Below are 23,694 nucleotides of genomic sequence, written 5' to 3' on the forward strand. Positions count from 1 at the left end.
AAGTAAACGTGGGTGTATAATCTGTATGGAATAGTTGCTAAGTGCGTTCGGCCCACACGTCGGTCGCTTCCAGTCTTCCAGATCAATTGTCTTCGTTCACCGTTACTCTATTGTTAGGTGTAACTACATTTTCATATTATCCGATCCGATGTCGGACAGCGATCCGATGTAGGACAGCGATCCGATTTCGGACAGCGATCCGATGTCGGACAGCGATCCGATTTCGGACAGCGATCCGATTTCGGACAGTGATCCGATATCGGGACAAGTGAAGTGATACCTGATGATGATGATGATACCTGTAACAGTTTACTGCATGGTTGGCACGGTGGCTGGGCAACAAGCTGCCATGCTACGTGTAGCTGGTTTGATTACCGCATGGAGCAACTCTTTGTGTGATCCACAAATTGTTGTTTCGGGTCTGAGTGTCATGTGCATATGAACATGTTTGTAAACGCACCCACGACACAGGAGAAAATGTAGACACAATGCCTTTCGCACTATCCGGTATTGGATATTGGATCCGACTCTGATATACATAAGTACCTACACGACACCTCCAGACGCCGAAGGCCTGTCAAAAATAAATTAAAATAATTTACATTACGTGAATAAATTTTGTCTCGGTACATTGAAGTGCAGTGGCTTTATAGGGCAAGCCGAGCATACCCAAGAACATACTCGTTTTTAAAAGGCCGGCAACGCACCAGTGACTCCTCTGGTGTTGCGGGTGTCTATGGGCGGCGCTCGACTGCTCCTTTTCCATAAAAAAATATCTTTATTATTTTACATATGCGAAATACGAGAAATCTTTCGGTAAGTTGGATATCGGTTATCGACGATCCCGATTCAATATCGGATCGGTTAAGGTAAATACGCCCATAATGCTCTGATACATGAATTGGGGCGTGGGCATACTAGGACACGGGATTTGATTTATTTTCTAATGTGTTGTGCGGTAAATTGCCTGTTGACTTGAATTACATTCTTTAGCAATTTTAGTGGACAATGAGTTCGTTTTGTTCAGTTTGTTATTTTTTCTTTTTTTGTACAATGGTACAATTTGTGAAATGATGTGTGAAATTTCATCCAGTGATGTGAATGACATTTCACTATTTGTATGAGTTACCTGATTACACTTTGTAACGCATTCATAACATTTGCTTTTTCTCTCAGTTGCTTTTTCTATCTTAGGTACTGAATTTCCGCCTATACAAAAAAATACGAATATGTTGCTTGCTATAAAAAAAGATATATTTGCTAAATAAATCTTGCATTGTTGTGTTGATAATTTGATAAGCACAACATAAAAAAAATATTAAGTTCAATAAACATATTAGGTAACTATGTATTGTAAGACCCACTCATACAATACCTAGTATCTTTTCTTAAACACTTCCAAGAATATTATTTTGGCAAACATATCATTTTAGCAAAAGTAAACAATATTATCATAGTCCAAAAATATGCTTCAAAAGAACCCGTACTGAATTCATACTTGAAGGTAAACCATATGCACAAACATAAATATACTGCACGTCCAATAAGCGAAGATCTGCGGCATTACATTAAAATCCCCTCAGAAGCCCTAATGATATGAGAAATTAAAGAGGTGGGGAAGGTCAAGAAATACTGGTTGTTCGTGAGCCGGCGCCTAGTCTGTGAAGAGGAACAACTCTACTACAAGCATTTACGCGCGCGTCGCGTTCAGACGTGTCCCACGTAAAACGCTCTCTTTGGCGCGAAATTCGAAAAACGAACTATGAATTAATTAAAAAAGGTTTTAATATTTTTAAGACGAACAAATGCTAAACATATCTGGCTGAATGTAAGCTGTGAATAAAATAAAAAAATAAAAATGACGAGTGAAAAAATATTTCGCGCTTTTTTTATTTTCTGTTTGTTTTCGTTGACAAAAGGAAATATTGTGGTGGACGAAGAATGTTTGAATTATACAGTGTACCCAGTGCAATACGAACTGAATATTTACCCTTATATTTATCCCCACCGTGCTTACTACGATTGTGAATTAACAATTACCATAATAGCTAATGCTCCTAATGTGAACGTGATTGAGCTTGACGCGAAGGATTTAGAATTCGAAAGTGGTTCAATAAAGGTTTATGATGGACCACGCGACATAATAAACGTTGCCAGGCCTTTCGAATACAATTATTTAACGAGCAAACTACAGATATATTTAAATGAGCCATTGCAAGTGTATCATGTGAATGACAGACATTTTTATTTTGTTAAAATTTCGTTTAGAAAATTTGTGAGTAAAGACAGTACGGGTGTGTTTTTGGCAAAATATTATGATGAGCAGAGTGAACAGGATAAGTAAGTATTCTAGTTTAGTTTTTTTTCTTTTTCTAGGACTAATACAAAAATGACAGCGGAAATTCTTGTCTCCTTGTAAACACACACATTAAGTACACACAAAAAAGGAAATCCTGCTGTTGAGACGTAAATAATAATCCTCCTACGTATTATGCCTTTACGTGACATAATATCGGAAAACGAGGTCATAAAATAAGTCTTGTGATTATTATTGAAGATCAAAATTATTTATATCAAATAGAACCAGGAAGGCACTTTTGAACGTCAAAGCAAATATACAATATTAACAATGTCTGTTTGTCGGTCAGGCCTCTAGTGAAGCTATTTGGTCGTTCCGTAGTGTAGATTTCTATGAAGAAGAACGAGTAAGAAATTCTCCACTGGGCTTTTTCAATCAGATTACACTTGGGTTATTTTTTATGTTTTCTTTATGATTTTGTATACTAGGTTCTTTTTTATTTTGGTATATAATTATTTAGTATCGGTTTACCCAATTCATAGGTTTTAAATAAATGATAAATGTATTTATGTATTTATACTTCTTGCTGGGAGAGTTTAAACTAAATAATTTGTTTTTTATGCTAGCTTATTATGTTTCCGTCTGTCTTTCTTTTACATCGATCGATTATCACTGAGTAACTAAGAGTTTGGGTTGTTTTCCTACGTAAGGAAAAATGTTGTTTTATACATATATTTCGCTCTTGTCACTCTTTACAACTGATTAGCTGTGCATGGCACGGTTGGGGCGGTTGCAGGGCATTTAGCTGCGACATAACGTGAAACGAGCTCGATTTAGAACCCTCAAAAAATAGGACAGGAGGGAAAGAAGGGACTATGTATAGGACTTATACTAACCACTTAGTATAAAAATCAGTTTAAGTTTTCTTAGTATAAAAAATCAGCTCGACCGGCTTCATAGAAAACCGACGTGAAACAACGCTCGCGCTGTTTCCAGGTGTGAGTGAGATTACCGCAGGTCCAATAATTATTCCCCTTTCCAATCTTCGAAATACCCCAATTCCCCATCAATCCTTCAATTTCACCCCCTAAAAGCCAGCGACGTACTTGTAATGTTGATGTTTCGGGTGTCTATAGGCGGCGCTGATCGCTTACCATCTCGTTTACGGTTTATACCATATAAAATAATTACTTTATGATATCCTTATCCGTATCCCTAAACATAATCTGGTCTTTACACTACACTATTGTTCATACATTCCATTGTCTGTTTAAACGGCTTGTTACACTCGTAATATTACTTAGCAATGCGCTAATACGATGATGCCAACTAATTTGGATGATGCATACTTTTTGCTACACGAGCTGTTGTTATGTAAACTTTTTGCTGTATTTAGGCAGACTGTATTTATACACTGAGGCAAGGCTCGGATACCGGTTAAATTTTCAAACCGTTATTATGTACTTGTACGCAAAACCTTTACATTGGGTTTCGTTCGCGAAACCGGTTTTTTTAAACCGGTATTTGGAACAGTATTTTCATAAAGGTTTTTTCGGATTAACCGGTTTAGAGCAATAAAAACCGGTTAATACAACGCACATCAAAGAAACGCCGCGCGCTGTTTAGCTTATTTCAATAATAATATTTCAACGCGTGTACCGACATGCCCCTCGTCGAATAAACCGGTTAATTTAGGTTAAAATAAAGTTCTTTAATGTTCACGTTCTTAAGAAAAGTTCGGAGGAAAACCGATATAAACCGGTATTAACCGGTATTTTTTAAACCGGTTCCGAGCCTTGCACTGAGGTTGTATAGTAAAAACTTTTAAGTAAGGTTTAGTTTTTTTTTCTTTTTAACAGTTCTATAATCCTTTTAACTTATTTTAAAGAGTCTGGTTTCTTTTAATGCTTCAGTTATTTCCTTGTTCCATGTTAAAAAAATTCACTCATATTGATTATTAATCTTATTTGACTGCACGGTTGGTGCGGTGGCTGGGCAATTGGCTGCCGCGCTATGGGTAGCGGGTTCGATTCCCGCACGGAGCAACTCTGTGTGATCCACAAATTGTTGTTTCGGGTCTGGGTGTCATGTGTATGTGAGCTTGTATGTTTGTAAACGCACCCACGACACAGGAGAAAATCCTAGTGTGAGACAACGATTTTTCATAAAACAAAAAAAATTACCCCTGCATTCTAGCTAGATAATTTAGCTTATTTTGCAGTTTAGACAAAACTCGTGATGCTATTGCATCTGTTTCTACACCGTTATCTAACAAATCCTAGATACACAAATAGTTCTAATTTATTATATAAACAAAGCTCTCATTATGACACAATGTTTATTATTAAATAAACGGTTTGGTCTTGAAGCTTTAGGTCAGTCAGGTCAATGGCGGATCGAAATAGTGTTCCTAAGATAACATTATGAGTAATTAGTGCATTAGTCACAGTTAGGTTTTTTGCCAACTGTTTGTGCCTATCTTGCTTATCTCTACTATGTTGTTTATTGACAACTGAACTGAGGAATTACGACTACAGTTGTCTAGATTGAGCAAAGAAAATTTTGATATTTTGTTTAGGTCAGGCATGGTATTACTTTGTTTTCAAAAATGTCTGGCTCTACCCAAACCAGTCCCTATTACATGGGACTTTAATACAAATGGTGCATGTACATTATACAATGACATTGCAGTGTGTCTATATTATGTTCGAAATACAGCGGTATTTCGAATTTGTGTCTTATATTTCAACGCGAAAATCGGAAACGCAATTCTAACTTCTTCAGGCTAGGTTAGGCTAGGAGTTTACTCGATTTTCCCCTTTCACATAAAAGTCTTTTCAAAATATGGTCTTTGTATTTTACAAATTACATATGTTAAGTACCTACATACCCACATCGAATGCAAATGAGATCACACATTTTTATTCTATCTTCAAGTTCAATATTAAAACCACAACAATGAATAAAAGTGATGTAACTAAGTAGTTGTGAAGGCAACATGTGTTTTGTTGTTTGTCTGCATACAAACTGAAGACGTTACACCAGTCAAAATTAAATTGTTTCTACATAAAACCAATATTGACGAATCCAAAAAAAAAAAAACGATAATCTCATTACTTTGCTTAATTTTAAACTCATTTTGATGATTCATTCACAGTATTCAATTTTGATACTTGTCTTCATCCTACCTAATTACTATAAAATATACACATTAGTAAGTGACTAGTTTTTATTCAAACTACTATAGCAGATCTCCTTTACCTTGATAATACTCAATACTTTATTTGGATTCCATATGTTATACAGGTGGTATCTTATAAAGTTAAAACAATATGAATCTGGTAGGGCACAATATAAAGAGGTTTGCAGTACATATCTTACTACCTTACCTAGTACTGAACCATCAAACTTAGGCAACTTTTATAGCAATAATGCCAGGTATAAAAATCGTCTTCACCAAATATTTGTGCTCTGCAAAATGTCTAAACAGTTTTCAAGAACGCATTCTTTATGACGTCACTCCGGCTGGTGCTAATTTTATTTTGCACAAGTCCGTACAACCTTGAAATGCATTGAATCAGTTCATTCAATTAAATTGACTTTAGTAATTATGTCATCGAGTGTAGGTACTCAGTACTGAGCTGCTAGGTCGTGTAACAATTAATGTCATTCGTCTATTTTTTTATTGTCATGGGTATTTTAATTTGCCATTGCCATGCCAAAACCATTTTTAATATTCTTATATTAAAAATGGTTTTGTATAATATTTAGATACTTTACAATTGTGTTATTATTATCCTTCCTAAAAAGGCAAGTGAAAACTATTTGAAAGGGCTATTTTATTAATCGGTCTTCAATGGTTCAGCAGTACTTACTGAGGTTATGTATGTGTGCTGTGTTTTCATTAAATAAAATACATTTATTATTATTAAGTTTTAAAGCAACCAACAACAGATGAATAAAATCATTTACTGTGGAGCTATAAATTTATTTTACTCTAATACTGACTCACTTGAATGATTCTAAAAGCGTTTCCATCGTTTACTTTAAAACAAATTTAAGAATAAGAAAAACAAAAATACCTATGTGTTAATAGTGTATTACAAACATATGCTATTCTGAACTTCAGTACCACGTAAGTAGTTTGAACAAATGAATGAATTATAGATTATTTTAAAATATGAGACGCGTATTTTTATTTTCTTACTGTAACAAATACTTTCAAAGATATATCGATTTGAAATATCGCGTGACGTCACTTCTAGGTAAATTTTATACGTAGAAATGTCGTATTTGCTCTAACTCCAAAACTTTATTTCTTTTCTAAGTATTGTAATCTTATATGACAAAATAAAAAAAATACGTGTTTAATATTTTTCCATTACCCCGTCATTATCCCTATTAGAATCGGTGAATATAATAACATAACTTACATCACATGTTTACTAATAGGTTAAACCAAACCAATACTAAATATTATATAGTATTAGTACACATATTGTATCATAGTTATATCATCTTCAACAGTAGATAATACTTATGCATCATTACGATACTACAACCTACATAAATACTTGGCCAGTCCAGTACACATTAGCAAGTGACTAGTTTTTATTCAAACTACCTTTATCTACAAAGGCCGAGGACCATATACGAGCGACCTTCTCTCCCACGTTTTGTCTAGATACATACAAACAGAATATGGCAAAAAAGCCATAAATATTAAGTGTTTTATTGCAGCGATGTATTAGAACTTCGTGTTGATAATTCTAATGTTTAAATGTAGACATGTACATAGTTACGAGGGTTTAGGATGCCCACTTCTCGTACATGAGAATGCCGGTTTGCTTCCAACGGCAAGTACCAATGTGACTTTTTCCGAATTATGTACTTTCTAAGCATTTTAGACAGCACTAACTAACGGCGATGGAAAACATCGTAAGGAAACCTGGGCTTATAGTTTCTTAATATAAATTATAAGCAAGCAAGGTGATTATTGCTCAAACCTTCTCCGTTCCAGAAGAAGCTTTGGTCAACAGTGGCCACTAACAGGGTGTTGATGTGATGTAGTTACGTAGTTTCTGTCGTATACATGTAACAATTACATCATATAAATAAACAAATCTTAATAAATACAGAGAGAGCATTTTTTTATGTTTATAAATAATGTAGTCTGTTGTTACAACTTTTATATTTAACGATATTACTTATTAGATCATCGTTATTAATTTCTCCTTTTGTATTTTCGTTTCTTCCCAATCCTATGTAATAATCTATCTAGTTTGTTTGTGTATGTATACGTATATCTCTTTCATTCATTCAAAGTTTTGCTCTTAAAATGAATCTGATATTTCTTCATCGACAACCAAGCTTGCGACCACTCGATCAACACTAAAGTAAAAGCTCCATTGTGTGTTATTTTTAAGTGAAGTTTGCGTTGGCGTCAAAATATTAGCGGTCGCAGTAATTTGATTAACTTTGATATCGAATATTGATTAACTTTGTTAGTACGTATGCCACACAAGAAGATCTCAATTGCTTTTACACCCACATTAATATTATAGTAGCCATAATATTAGATTTGGTTTATGGATTATCGAACTTTCAATATTTAAAGTAGGTACTTAAGTTTTGTTACAGTACCTAATAGATGTTTTACTTTGTCATCTGCCGTAGTCAGAGTCATTTAATGGTTACTTGACACAGTTGTTAGCAATATAGTTTGCCAAACAAAATCGTTACTAGGGAACAGTTTAAGTAATCATTAAATATCTCTGATAGCGGCAGTTAGGTTATTTTGGGTTTATAGTAGATTTTTTTTTAATCCTACAAAATTATGCTCTAATACCAATTCACTATGTGTAATGCGCTAAGGGCTCTTTTGCAAATTGAAATGATGGTTTCCTTAATCTCCTGACTGCCGGTTTATGAGATATAATAAAAATCATGTGTCTTGCGTAGATCTATGTATGTAGATATACCCCCGGGTTCTATCGCCCAAGGTGAAATTATCAATATACGCGTCCTAAAGAGTGTATTACTAGATTCTTATGATAAACGACGAGAAAAAATCCATAAAATAACGAGTGGGTATCGTATTACCATAATTATTATTATCTAACTATTAATCCCGCGTTCTTTTGTAGTGTGGGTGCTATACTTCTGCAAGGCCTTCGGCGACTTATACATGATTTACGTTTTTTAATAAAACATTTTTCTTAATACCTACTTATGTATACAATACACAACACATAATCAATCTTAAGCAGCAACACTGCACGGTTGGTGACGGGGCAGGGCAACTGGCTGCTGTGCAACGTGTAGCGGGTTCGATTCCCGCACGGAGCAACTCTTTGTGCGATCCACAGATTTTTGTTTCGGGTCTGGGTGTCATGTGTATGTGAACTTGTATGTTTGTAAACGCACCTACGACACAGGAGAAAATCATAGTGTGGGGCAACGTTTATCACGGTCTCGCTTTGTATGATCTTTCCGTACATTCAAAGGTTAGTTTGTACTGGTTTTGCATAGTGCAATGGCATTGTGTGCCTACACATCATCCATCACACTAGGTCCTAATCTCAAGATCAAAATTCACCTGAATTGTAGTATTTGTCGCGTTTTCCTCCTACTACATACTAAAATTGATATTGGATGAAGTAAAATCAATCTTAAACCTACGTTATGAAGGTATATTTGAGATTGTGTGAGTTTAAGGTAGAATTTTGAAGCTTAACAAGCATGTAGGCTAAATAATTCGTCTGCCCGGTGTCTCGCTTCGTTAGTCATAACAAATGGGACATATGTCGTGTTACTGACAATATAGGAACACTAAACAATATTTGAAATGTCTGATTTTAAAGTCTATTTCAATACCTATCTTACTCATTTTAATTAATTAGAAGATAAAAATATTCATTAAACAAATTTTATTTTATTAAGATAAGAAAGATATCTAGACAAAAAGGCACGACACGATTGAACCCGAGACTCCACACTGTAGCCAGTAAACTTATACAAGCCATTTTCATTAGTTTTAATTACTTTGCATTTTTAGTTGTCAAGTAGGTTATTGCCCAATGGGTTTAATTAAATATGTACATTTTACAAGCGCATGTCGGACAGGGCATTAAAGGCATTCAACCCGTACTGATGTTTACTTTATTGACAATTTCTTTCCAATGACATTCCTCCTGTAAGAGCCTTTACGTACAAAACTGAATTTAAAAAATAACATTGAATGCAATACATAGCTTAAAATAAATAAACTTGCTAAATGTTTTATTTCATTTAAAAATAGACCCTAAATTAGAAACATGTGGGTTCTATCATATTGTTTAGACGCGCTGCAGCGTGCTCACAATTACTTCCTGACGCCGCGCGACCTTGGTTCATATCTTGTGCAAGTTAGTTTTTTTGTTCCTACAATTTGTTACTCACCTGATAATGTGAGACAAATGCCTTTAAATTGCTTCGTTAGGCGAGAAGCCGCAATTGTGACTGTCCAGCAATAGGTCTCAGGGTCTATTCCTGGATTGTTAAATAGATTATTATTTACTGCATAGTTGGTGCGGTGGCTGGGTAATCGGCTACCGTACAAGGGATAGCGGGTCCGATTCCCACATGGAGCAACTCTTTGTGTGATCCACAAGTTGTTGTTTCGGGTCTGGATGTCATGTGTTTGTGAAATTGTATATTTGTAAAAGCACGCGGGACATAGGAAAAAATCCTAGTGTGGGGTGAATTTTAGTCTGATACTCTTTCTCGCCTTGCCCAAGACGAGAAAAAACATTGGATGATTTTCAACCTTTAAAAAAAAGCTGTTCTGAGGAATTAACCCTGTATGTTTTCCTATTACAGATACCTATTCACAACAAGGCTATCTCCGAACAAAGCGAAGTACTTCTTCCCATGCTTCGAGAACCCACGATTTGAAGCAGTGTACAAGTTCAAGGTGTATATCGTGAAGCAACTTCCAGAATTACAATATACCAACACAAGTCTTGTCATAGCTGAAGAACAGAGAAGAGATGGGTAAGTTTCCTTAGCTTTTAACCTTCTTACATAATGATATGACAAATGTGGAGTAACTTCTTATCTATACAGAGCCTTTAGCCAAATGCTACTGTAGCGCTTATCTACAGAGAGAGTAGAAAACTCAATGTATAAGAATTATGTCCAAATACTAAAACACTACTCAATTTTAAGACGCTCTCAAGACTTGTTCCATCGCTATCAATACTTTATAAAATGACAGAGATAGGATGACATTTAAGTACGAGTTAAAATTGAGTAGCATTTCATTATTCGGGCGTAACACTGATAAGTGTCAAAATTTACGTCAATCTCATACAATTAAGTTTTCTACTTTACAAGAATACAAGTGCTAAATGGCATTTGGCTATAGGCTCAAATATGTTGTTCTGATATGCACAACGTCTCCCATATCTTATCTATAATATATAGTGGTAAAATGACTGCCTCGTTGGCCGAGTGGTTGCAAGTGCGACTGCCGGGCAAGGGGTCTCGGGTTCGATTCCCGGGTTGGGCGAAGTATTACTGGGCTTTTTTCGGTTTTTCGAAAATTTCTCAGTGGTAGCACGGAGTCTGGAAATGTGCCCGGTATATGGCAATAGACTCACCACCTATTACATGGGACTTACAATATTAATTGTGAAAAGAGGGTGTACACAGTGGCATTACGTGCCATAATGTGCACCTCTGCCTACCCCCTCGGGGATTAAAGGCGTGATGATATGTTTGTATTTTTGGTACAATGTATGTCAGTAAGTGTATAGTTTAAGGCGAATGCGTGATATATACATCTTTCATTGAATTTGATGAACTTGGTAACTTTTTTGGGCGACCATCATGCCCTATGCTATATTTGGCTAGCGCTTAACTTAGTCATAAGCATTTCTTCTAATAACCTTTGATCTTGTACCCAGATGGTGTTCCCTTTAATATTTAGTTTACCATTGATCGTGATCTTCAATCAAAACAATTCTCCTAATTTGGCATCTATGTGAATGCACGATGTTAACATTTGATAGAACATAAATATTGACGCCAAAGCTTGATAATGAAGCCCTTTTTCGATGCGTTTGTACTTTAGTATAAATAGTCACGATCAAAACACGACACGACGAATATAATCAAAAACATTCGTATGGGCTGATCCCATACGAATGTTTTTGATTATATTAGGTGTCTTATTTATTATTAAAACCAAAATCATTTGCAGATCCCCAAAATATTTGTATAGGAAGAAAAAGTAAACTTCTCACAGAACTAGTAAAGAGCAAAGCGTTACTAAAAAAAAAAACTCGTAACAACTTGATGATTGAAGAATAGTCGTCTAGTTTTCCGAAAGACAGCGTTTTCTCTTCACTTCCAACTTGGGTGGTGGTTAATCGGAAATAGAAAATATTTTCAACTTTCCTCTTTTTGTCGGGTGATTGAGCATTAGATATGAAGAGACAGGTCTTACCGCTAGCGTTTAGCGATGTAACTTGTAGTTTAAATCAGTTTTTAAAACTGCTCAAAACCAAAAATGACAAAAAATGTTTTATTGGCGGGCTCAAAATGCCCGCCACGCACTGTCTGAAAGTTTATGGCAGGCTTGTTTGGACTGCCACCGCACCAGGTGGAAGTAATACATTTTATTACCGCAGCAAAGGTGTTAAATAGAAGTGTGCATTTTAATAGTATCACCCATTTTTTAAAGATACAAAATCAAATATGAAGTACTGTTTAAGTTTAAGACACTTTCAACATACAACAATTAGATTTCAAAGATCATACCTCATAACTCAACATTATACCTATATATTTAATCAAATCTGTATCCGCTCGCAGTGTCGCCTCGGTCCACCAGACGTTAGTCCCTATAAGGAGATCGCTCCAACTCTAGACTCTGAGAATTGTGTCAATTATTGTGGCTAAGACGCGTCGTGTCGTCATGACCGGTAACCAGTATTGCTTATGTCGTAAAGAGAATCAATTTTGATGTACTTGTACTAAATTATTTGTTCATTTATTTATATCTATGATAAAATATTGTATCAATGATTACTTAAATCGTTCGAGCAAAGTTGTTATCAGTTATTATGTTTTTCGGCTTAATAGCGTAACTATTTGGCGAGGAACTCGACTAGTTTCAAGAGATGCTAGAAGCTCATATACAAAATTACAGCTTAGGTGGTATCACAGGTGGTATGATGCATGTTATTATCCGAAATTAATTATAGAGATGTCATCTACATAACACGTATCGTTCTATGCTGTAATGTATTTATGTTTATTTGTTTATTTACTCTTCGTATAAACCATATGTACAAATTACGTCGGCGGACTAATTCCGGGTAGCATTTTCTAATCATTGGGTATAAAAATATGTATAACTCTAGCAATTTTACTAATATTATAAATACGAAAGTTTGTGAGATTATGTGTATGTTTGTTACTCAATCCCTACAAAAAGGTTTAAAGGATCAGCATGAAATTTGGAACAGGGATAGATAGGGGAACGCGAGCGAAGCTGCAGGCAGAAGTTAGTTTGGTATATGTTAACGTTCATAGGAATGGCTATAAAGACTGAAGTTATATCAAGCTATGACCAAAATTTAGTCACTGAACAACAAATTCTAATGGTTCATTGCCAAAGGAATTTAAAAGTACTAAGAAATTAGCACCCACATCAGTCGCCACCTATTACTTCAATAAGAACTGCAGACTTCTATAATAGAGCTACTATTCATTATTTAATCACATCACCCACGCTTGAAACCAATCAAGTATGCGACTCCAATAGTTTCATTGTATAGTTATCGGATTTAAATGGATGTCATAAATGCATCACGTCCTATGAATATTTTGGCAGTATTATAAATTCGGAACAAGTATGTATGACTATTACTATATCCTTACAAGTCAAGGAAGTCTAATATATCCGGTTGTCTATGGAGGTAGAAAATCAATGATACCTAATTCTCTGTGCCAAAATTAAGGCCTAGCGACATAACGTCGGATAGTGCAAAACGGCAAATCTACCATAGGTTAAAGCCGCGAATCTTTATTTGATCTAATTTTACAGGAGCAAGTTAAAACATAAATTATTAATATCGTTATTTTAAGGGCCAAAACTCAAATGCCTCATTTTTAAATAGAATATAGTAAAAATTTATCAATCGGGATCTTATGCGGAATGCCCGCAAAATTGGACATTGGCTCCATTTGTCAGATACGCGTAATTATCCAATGCTAGTTACGCGGATTTGCACTATCACCACAATAAGCATCTATCATGCTGATGTCGCTTGGCCAACTTCGTTTAGTTGTTTACAAAGAAAGTAATTCCTCATTTAAAACAGGTATTTATTTGGGTGTTTATGTTAATTCTTCAATGTAATGCATAAATGAATGGAATACCGATTTCTTGAATACTAATAAAATTACTTGACCTATAAACCCATTAGTCATAATACAATGCATTTTATTACATCACTCCTTTGAGTCAAGCTAGGGTATTTGTTCATACTTCTTTGAATTTATTACGTTTTTCGAAATCAGTACATAGTACCTATATGTCACGCCTTTTATCCCCGAAGGGGTAGGCAGAGGTGTACATTACGACACGTAATGCCGCTTTACAATGTACAGACACGTTTTCACCTTTTGTATCATAAATCCCATGTAATAGGAGGTTAGACTATTGCCATATAATGGGCACAATTCCAGACTCCGTGCTACCACTGTAAAATATTCGAAAAACCGAAAAAAGCCCAGTAAATACTTTGCCCGACCCGGGAATCGAACCCGAGACCCCTTGTCCGGCAGTCGCACTTGCGTTAGAATAATATGTTAATGAACTTTTATTTTGATTCCAGGATAAAAGGCGACTATATAGTTGTGGACTACATCCCATCGCCTCAAGTTGGTCTGCATCAAGTCGGATTCCACTACTCTCTGTTCGCGAGTAGTCGTGTACAAGGTCGAATAGTGAACGATACACTAATCATATGGGCCCCTAAAGATGAACTACGTGACTACCAATTTATCCACAACTATGGCATAACCATAATAAACCTGATACATGAATACTCGAAGGAAAATCGTCCGTTAGTACAAGGACCGATTAATTTGATAGCGGTGCCAGCTGACATTAATGGATATGAAATTGGAAGTTGGAATCTCCTGACAAACGGGTAAGTTATTAATATTAGAAATCAGTCCCTTAACACATTGAACGCCGCGGTGGTCACCGGTGACCGACGTTAGCGGAGGATTTGCCTTCAACAGTTTGCTATTGGCAGTCAAAGACTTAAAAATAACTATGTATATAGGATCTAGATGCTAGAATATACGTATTATTATATGTTATGTGACTTATATGAAAAGTTTTCCTTTTAAATTACTTAAAATATGTAATGTTTAAAATGGCCTTTAAGGTAACAATCACCAACTTTCAACAGCAGTGAAATCACAGGTCAATCTATGGAGTAATTAATCAAAACACACTAGTTTAAACCCTATCTATGAGATAAACTACGGTCTCAGATTATTTTCCAGTTTAACATTTTCGATAAAAATTAAGATTTTAAAAATAAAAATCTTCACAAAAAAATCTTGAAAACAGTGACTCACACTATACAGAATATCACTAAAGTGCCTAACACTTATGCCAAGAGACAGATTTATAATGAAAAAATAGCCCACGACAACATTTGAGAGAAATCTCGCTTCCTGTACTAGAATCTGCAAAACTTGACCTAAATTCTAATCTTAGGAGTCGCGTGTACGCCAAGGTCGTATGCTGGATGTGACTAAGTAGTATCAGCTGTTATAATACGAATATTAATATTATTATGCCAGTTGTTCTCTTTCGTTATTGATTTTTAATATTTATAATTAGTTTTGTTTTTCTGTGAACGAATGACCTGGCTCGATCGCAGTGAAACCACGGCGTCACAGAAAACCGACGTTTTGTTTCGTTGTTTGACTGGTTATCGGAGGCTCAATTACCTAACCCCCCCCCAATCTTCCCAATCCTTGATTCTCCAACAATCTTAAAATTCTTTACCCTAAAAAGGCCGGCAACGCACTCATAACACCTGTGGGTGTTTCGTGTGTCCGTGGGTGGCGGGGATTGCATACCCGTCCGCATGAAGATATCCCAATCTGTGAATATTTCGTCTCTAAATATATTCAATGAATTTGAAACTGTGTTTGTTTTTATGTTGTATAACTTTTGTCTTCAATAAAGTTTATAGCAAACTTTATTTAGATTATTTTTAGCGATTCTATAAAAATCTTTTTTAAATATATATTTTACACGGGCAATTGAGCGGTTGAAACAACCTAACGACCGACGATGTGTAAATAAAACATATTATATATTTGTACCTGGCAACGAATTTAAAACCTAAGTTTTTTTTGTCGTCGTGAGTCATAATACTCAAAACATATGACGTGTAGTGAACTAAAATATATTTCAGCACTTTGTATTAATTTTATTTTTAAATAACAATGAACTTGACTTCAGGAAATGTCGCAGACATGTTTTATAGACAATAAATTAACTTAATTAGGTACCCTCAGACTTCATTCTTTTACTTCTATAGAGCTTCTTGTTTAACCGATATTAAAAAACAAATAGGTATGTTCTACGGGCTTTATACATTAATACTGTATCAATACAACAATCTCATTTTAAAAGACTTGTCTGCTGCCTTTGCCGTGTTTGTATATTTACGAAACTGGTATGTTTGTCTCGAAACATAACCACTTCTTTCAAGAATTAGAGCAAGTTATCCCAAGAAACCGCCGGGATCCATATAAACTCGTTATAAACCGACCTAATAGTACCAAATATAGCAAAAACTATGTGGCCATGTATAACAAACTTAAACACGGCCGTATATAACAAACTTAAACACGGAGTCTAGTCTATTTAGAAAAAAAAAAAACTATACAAATGGCTCAACCAACATAATTTTTATAGTCTTAAGGAATGTTTAGATTATAAGTTTTAGTTTTTTAATTAGGCAGTATTTGCATGTTGTATTAACATAGATACAAACTCACATTTCTGTGATAATTTTAAATACATATTTGCATGCTTATAATTTAAGCAAAATATGTGAATCCCATTTAAATTGTAAGATCTTTGTATACCATGTTTTGGAGCAAATAAATATATTTCTATTTCTAACATATTTTTTGCTTTTACATATTACAGAGAACATCGACTTGCAAAAATAGACCAGTTCACCAGCATAAAACAGATTGAATACATGACCTTCGAACTGGCACAGCAGTTGTGTAGGATATGGCTGGGCAACCCTGGGGAGGTGGAGAGGACTAGATGGAAAGAAGAATGGTTCAAAGAAGGAATGGCCACATATTTGGCTTATTACTTCTTGACTCAAGTGAGTATAAATGTCAAAATTGCCCTTCTTACGTTAGTAAACGCTAGCCAATCAAGTCTTTGTCAACTTATTTGTCTTTGTTTTATAGACACATTGTATCATACCTTTCGATACCCCAAAGGGAAGGCAAAGGTTCACATAATATAAAAATGTTTGTAACACCCACTTTTGTTAATGCGGAATCGAAATCAAAACTTCTTGCTAAAGAAGATGTACAAGAAAAGTATCTTTCGATGAGAATAAATATCTATGTAAAGTTTCAGGGGCATAATGCTAAAACGGTTCTGAAATCAGTTCGATTCGTCATTGTGACCTAGAACCAATGACCTTCGTTATAAGAAATTTATTATTCATCGGCATGCGTAAACAACACAACACAGACTTTAAGCGTTTCTCTCATCATGGGAGAAACCAGAGACTCATTGCATTCATTTTTTTAGGTATCTTCTTCATAGAAAAGCAGTTTAGTCTTTATTTCTATGAAGCGAGTGATATAAGCCTTATAAATTAGGAATATCGGTCATGGGAAAATCTTATAATCAAAATAATAAATAATGTTTTTGCTATCGAGAATATTTTCAAGGAGCTATTGAAAATTGCCATTTTATATTTAAATTGGCTCTCATCCATTACATGATACATTACAATTCTTTATTTCTGTTCAGTTATAATTAGCACGTCATTTTTTTACACAAAGTATAAAAACAAAAGCAACTTTTTCACACCATGTAGATTCGCACTAACAAAGACTTTAACAAAGAAATAATTGTATAATAATATTTTTTATCAACCAATTCCAGTACAACCATGGAATCATGACACAAGAAAGACGTCGCTTAGCTGCTTACGGTCTTCAAATGAAACACAAAGCCATGGCTGTGGACTGGCACCGAAGCACTCCAGCATTAGAGACCTTCAACACTTCACTGGCCATAGAGATACCACCAAGGTATAAGGAACTGGTGACTATGAAGACTGGTGCCATACTATGGATGCTAGAAAACTGGGTGGAATCTGACAAATTCCATTATGCGTTGGTGAATTATATCAAATCTAGGTGAGTAGATAATAGGTATACTATTAAATTTTCAGTGTGGGAGAGCCATACTTCGGCACGAATGCGCCGGATCGACCAGGATGATACCACGACCTCACCGAAAACGGACGTGAAACAACGCTTGCGTTATGTTTCGTTGTGTGAGTGAGCGATTTCTTACCATCAGGTGATCTGTCGGCTCGTTCACCGGCTTATAGGTACCATAAAAAACAATAGTTTCGATTCCACATACTGATCAATTGGTTGCCAATATTCCTCTTTATAAGCTTTTATACGTGGTCTTTAACACATGTTTGAACTGCAAGTCTTGACTACTTTATTTTTGGCTACATTACAGGAGAGGAAAATACATATCTTTGCAAGATTTCACCACGACATTAGACCAGAATACAATTGAGTGCCTTCACCAGTTCTTCAACGGTTCCACGGCGTCCCGTATTCTCGGTTCATGGTTCAGACGGAGAGGATACCCTGTGATCAACGTTCAAGTGTTGAGAGATCGCTCGCCTAATGCTGTTCAACTAAAGCAGGTAGATATTAACAACTAATAAAAATGAAATGTATTGTAAATGAAAGTCGTATTTTATATTAAACATGTTATTAGTTAATGCTTTGGTTGAAATCACTTAGACTATTTCCATGATTTGTATAGGTGAAAATGTAAGTATAGATTTTCCTATCATTTATTTTAAAAGTACTATTTTTATTTCTTTCTTTCAGAGACAGTTCAGCTTCAACCGCGAGAACCGTGAAGTCACGGATTTCTTGATCCCCATATCTTATGTCGTTGAAAACAACCAGAACTGCTACAACTGCTACCGCCCTAGATTCACTATCGGTGCCCAAAGTTACACCTTCGGAGAGGTCTTGAACGATGGATGGATTATACTTAATAGGCAGGGATCTGGTACGTACCAAATGTTTACAATGTAATAAATAGAACCTATGTATTTTCTCGAAATATTTTCGAAGAAACCTTCGTGTGCCGGAGCCACACGAGACACAATGTGTTTTCTATCGTTTTCTTATATACGAGAGGTTAAAAAATGCATTTATTATTTTCACACGAATATTCATAGTATTTACTTCTACATTGCAAATGTAATAACGAAATAGACAATCGCTTACTGACTGAGTCTTATTACCTAATTGAAATCTCTTCATAAAATCCCATTTTCCACAAACTTTTAGCTAACCCAAAAGTAACTTTAAATATCACCCAATATCAAAACCTCATGAGAAACAGAAAAAAGATAATGATATTACAACATCACAAGTATAAGTACTTGTATCATCATAAAAAGTATTTTATACCCATTCAATCAGTAAATCAAACAACCCATTTTACGAACTTCAAAAGAAACGACCTATAAAATACCACAAGTTGTAAGCATTTAATCTCTAGACTAGAGCTACTAAGAATAATACTACTGAACTTGACAAGTCCTTGGCTTTAGCAATGAATCTATTTCTGTCATACCCACGATCGTAAAACAACGCTGATTTATTCACGATGCAGTGCATTTTGTAGACGAAGTAATGCAAATATTTTATGACGTAGGCGTCTTAGTAAAACATGACTTTGTATTAAACATTCTGTTTATATGTATTTACTAAGAAACTTCAAGTATATCAGAGGGCTTAGTACTAGTTTGCTTTGTTTAAAGTATTCGAAACGAGAGTTGGTTCGGCGCTTTGGTAGTTTTATTCGCGTTCTCGAAAACAAACACATTATAGAGGCACTGATAAGCATTCAGTACTCGTTTTAACAAACAGTCGAAAAATTGGTCTAAATTGTGATTGTTGATATTTACAGGTTACTACAGAGTTAACTACGATCCAGTTACTTGGAGGCTGATTGCCAAAACCTTGAAGGAGAATATGATGTCCATAGATGAACTAAATAGAGCCCAAGTGAGTAAGACGGTCTTGTAGCTCTGGCTTAAAGCCTTCCTCAGAGTCAATTAGGCATTTGACTGTCGACAATAAATCTGTTGAAGGCTCATTCACCGCTTACGTCTGTCTCTATTGGTAGACACAGCATTATATTATTTTGATGGGGACAAGGATAGTCTAACTACTTTTATCTACATACGTAGCAATTCCATTAGCATAGAGTTGGAATCTATTTACTGGTACTGGGTACTTTCGAGATCGAAAATACTAATCGTTCATAAAATTAAAACTCAGGAAATTGTTTCCTACTGTCTTTCTTGCAATCCATTTCACCATTTGTGCCTATGTCTTTACAAACTTGTATATGAAATGATATAATGATGTGATTTTTGTCAATTTTTTTTTTTATTTCTGTTATCCCTTCTTTCAGATTGTAAACGACGTATTTGCTCTCTATGTAGCCGGTGACTTAGATATTGACCTGGCCATGGAAATTCTGGATTATCTGGAAAAGGAACGTAGCCCTGTAGTCTGGGAGTCAGCGTTGTCTGGGTACGATATGCTCATGATTGAGGGCGCTGCTTGTAATATGACCAGACATCTGTACTGGGAATGGGAGGTAAGGAAGTTTTAAAAGACATATTATATTAACAGCCGGTGACAGTCCACGGCTGGACTGTAGGTCTACTGGACTTTTTCATAGACTACACACTTGGTAGGCATGTCGAAGATCACAGTTTAATAAGTTGAGGTATTTCAGAAAGCACTGTTGTTTACCTATATGACAAATGTGCGGTCAGCTTACAAATATACTGCCGCCATACAGACATCAAAAGATTCATTAAAAAAATTATTGGTCACAATCATGTTTTTTATAAATAATCTATAACATAAAAATAAGTCGGGTTTTCCTTCCCTTCCTGACGCTATAACTCCAGAACGCACGAACTGATTTCCACGGTTTGCATTCATCGGAAAGGTATAGGGCTCCGTGAGGTTTATAGCAAAAACAAATTAGGACAAATTTCTAAAGAAAACAAGGAAAACAGGGAAATCATTGGTGGCGAAACGGAGTTCGCCAGGTTTGCTAGTAATACTTTACGTTTATTGCCTTACTTCATAAATATTAAAATAAAGTTTCTCATTTTTTCACATTTAATTTCAGAGTTTCATGGTGAAAAAGATAGTTCCGATCTACACGCAGCTAGTGAAGAGCAAGGACAATCAGTATTTGATGAGGCTGTTCAGGAGCTCGGTGGTGGAACTCGCTTGTTCACTCAACTATGAACCTTGTCACTATCACGTTAAGGAACTGTATATCGAAGACACGAGACATAAGCATAAGTAATATTATATTAATGATTTATTAGATGATTGATGTTTTTGTAAAATTCGAGAGGGAAATCATCCCTCATTGCTCAACCTGCTACCATCGCCGTAGGTGAAAGCTTCATAATACAACTCTTTGAAGTATTTTACAAGTTATCAACGCAATGCAACGTCACGCCTTTTATCCCCAAAGGGGTAGCCAAAGGTGCACGTAATGACCTATACAATGTTCACCCACTTTTCACCATTTTTGTTATAAGTCCCATGTAATAGGTGGTGATCCTATTGCCATATACTGGGCACAATTCCCGACTCCTACTACTACTGAGTTGAGAATATTGAAAAAAGCCCAGTAACACTTGGCCCGATTCGGGAATCGAACTCGAGACCCCTTGTCCGACAGTCGCACTTTCGACCACTCGACCAACGAGTCAGTCAACAAATTATCGACTGAGAGGAAATTGGTCACAAAAATCAAAAACTGGCTTAAAGGGCTATCTTTTTTATGATTTCACATACTTAAGGAAAATTCAAATAAAATATTTGTAATATCAGATTTTGACCTCCTATTTATTAATTTGTTTTCTCAGCCTTTTCCCGGACTGTCGCATGTCATACTTCTTCAAGGTGGCCAACGATACATCGATGAAAACTTTCTTACGCAAACTGAACCAGATTGAGTTGGATGACAAGAACACCGCTGACAAGAAAGTGTGAGTAAATAAATATCATTGTTTTATGAAACATATAGTAAAACTTTACAAGTCAAAGTCAAATAATTTCTTCCAAGTAAACCATATACTTAGGTAACAAAAGAAAAATAAACAATAGTCTGTCAGTCTGTCCGTCAGTGAAGCTAGGTCGTTCCAAAGTGTAGCTTCGAATAGAGAAGAACGAGCAAGAAACCCCATAAATGCCTCTTGTAAGTCTATAAGTGTGAGAGAGCCATGCATGGTTGGCACGAACGGAACGTTCCTTTCGACCTGGAAGGAGGTAATTAACCTCACTCACATCGAAATCAAAGAGGGGACTTACCGCTTGCCCCGATTCCCCGACAATGCTTCTTGTAAGTCTTGAGAGAGCCATTTTAACCCCACAGAAATAAAGGCCGGCAACGCACGTTGTGTGAGTAAAGTCTCTGGCATTTCAAGTGTCCATGAGCGGCGGCATTTCCTTACCATCAGGTGATTTGTCTGCTGGTTTATCGGCTTATAGCATAAAAAAGTATAAGTACATTCTTCTACATGTTTTCTGTTTCAGACGCGAGAGAAATAGATTTTTCGCTAAAACTCGAATTGGAGAACCGAGACCAATGCCCATAGCAATGTCTACTACTACAGAAAAGGTATTTTGTTTATAACATTAGATGATTTTAGCTCTATACAGTGGTTGAAAGACTGGCTGCTGTATAACGTGAGCAGTTTCTTAAGGCTTCTGAAGCGTTTAAATTAATTAATTGTGGTTTAGGGAACAAAGAGTGAAGTTCTTAGAAAAGGAGTATCCTAGGACTAGGCGAGGTGATCGTGCCTGGCGGGATTTCTGCGCAACTGTTGTTCGTTGGGATTTTCTATCCATATTTATTCGCATGTAAACTTCATAATATAGTCTATGTGCGACTTCTGTCATCTGTCAGTTTTGTGTCGCCAAAGTGAAATTAAATTATGATTTACGAGTAATTTCTTTTTACAGTTTGTTGAAACTGTCACGGAGAAGTTGCAGACGGGAGGATCCTCATGTGTGAAATATTCGTTTTATGTCATATTTATAGCGATGTTCGTTAATATACTTACACGGTAACTTATAAATAATACTTACAATTAATATTATTATTACATATATCATATAATGTCCTATGATTCACCAATCTTTTATTGTATTATATCACAATATTTTTTATATAAACTTTTTGGGTTATTTGTAATCTTTTTACACTTCCTACTGGTCTTTGTATCCTTAGACACAAACATTTATTATGAATATTGTACTTTTTAAATTGTTGAAAATTTTATTTTTGTCGAACTCTTGATAGTTGTATATTATATTTTAATAAAAGTGGAGTAGTAAATAATGTAACTAAAATTAAAAAGATTCATATACATACTTTACACTATCCATTTTTCACACACGACACATTCCTTCTATTTTTGTATACTTACTGTAAAAAACTAAAAATTACATTGTAACTGTTATAATTATTTATTTATTTTCTAAAAATAAACACCATAATTCTAGTCATAATTGTTATAAGGAAGGTTGATAAAAAACTTTTCGTTCTTAACTTATATTATATTTAAGCTTTTTGGATATATTTTGAAATAAATATGTACATATTATTACAATTTATTTAATTTTAAGCGATTAATATTGAATAATATATTTCATTAAGCTTACAATTTATTTATCTAAATCATATAAGAATGTTTAAATGATTTAATTTAAACTCACAATAAATTATGTTTTCTATGTTTTACATTTATTGTTTTAAACCTACATATACCTATGTCATAGTATATTTTTCAGTCGAGAAGGAGTCTTTAAGTATTTCTTAAATACTTACTACGAACTACACTATTAAAACACGAGTGTCACCATAGTTAAAATAAATTGTGGTGTAGAAAAAATAACTGAAATTCAAATAACTTATAATATGAATTTCTCGTAAATCCAGTAATATATAAAAGGCA

At 35.1% G+C, this 23,694-nt stretch overlaps 1 protein-coding gene across 1 annotated transcript; it reads left to right on the plus strand.

The window, feature by feature from the left end:
• The first annotated feature begins 1,672 nt into the window (after positions 1–1,672).
• On the plus strand, positions 1,673–23,480 carry LOC118268349 (aminopeptidase N). Its single transcript, XM_035582802.2, has 13 exons — positions 1,673–2,340; positions 10,160–10,333; positions 14,188–14,505; positions 16,539–16,728; positions 17,529–17,785; positions 18,123–18,315; positions 18,506–18,692; positions 19,602–19,699; positions 20,112–20,300; positions 20,847–21,025; positions 21,601–21,723; positions 22,271–22,355; positions 22,700–23,480. Exons 1-13 carry the CDS (start codon positions 1,859–1,861, stop codon positions 22,805–22,807), a joined length of 2,583 nt encoding a protein of 860 aa, XP_035438695.2. The 5' UTR covers positions 1,673–1,858; the 3' UTR covers positions 22,808–23,480.
• The last annotated feature ends 214 nt before the right edge of the window (positions 23,481–23,694 follow it).

The sequence above is a fragment of the Spodoptera frugiperda genome, chromosome 29 (assembly GCF_023101765.2).
Source record: "Spodoptera frugiperda isolate SF20-4 chromosome 29, AGI-APGP_CSIRO_Sfru_2.0, whole genome shotgun sequence".
Lineage (NCBI taxonomy): Eukaryota > Metazoa > Arthropoda > Insecta > Lepidoptera > Noctuidae > Spodoptera > Spodoptera frugiperda.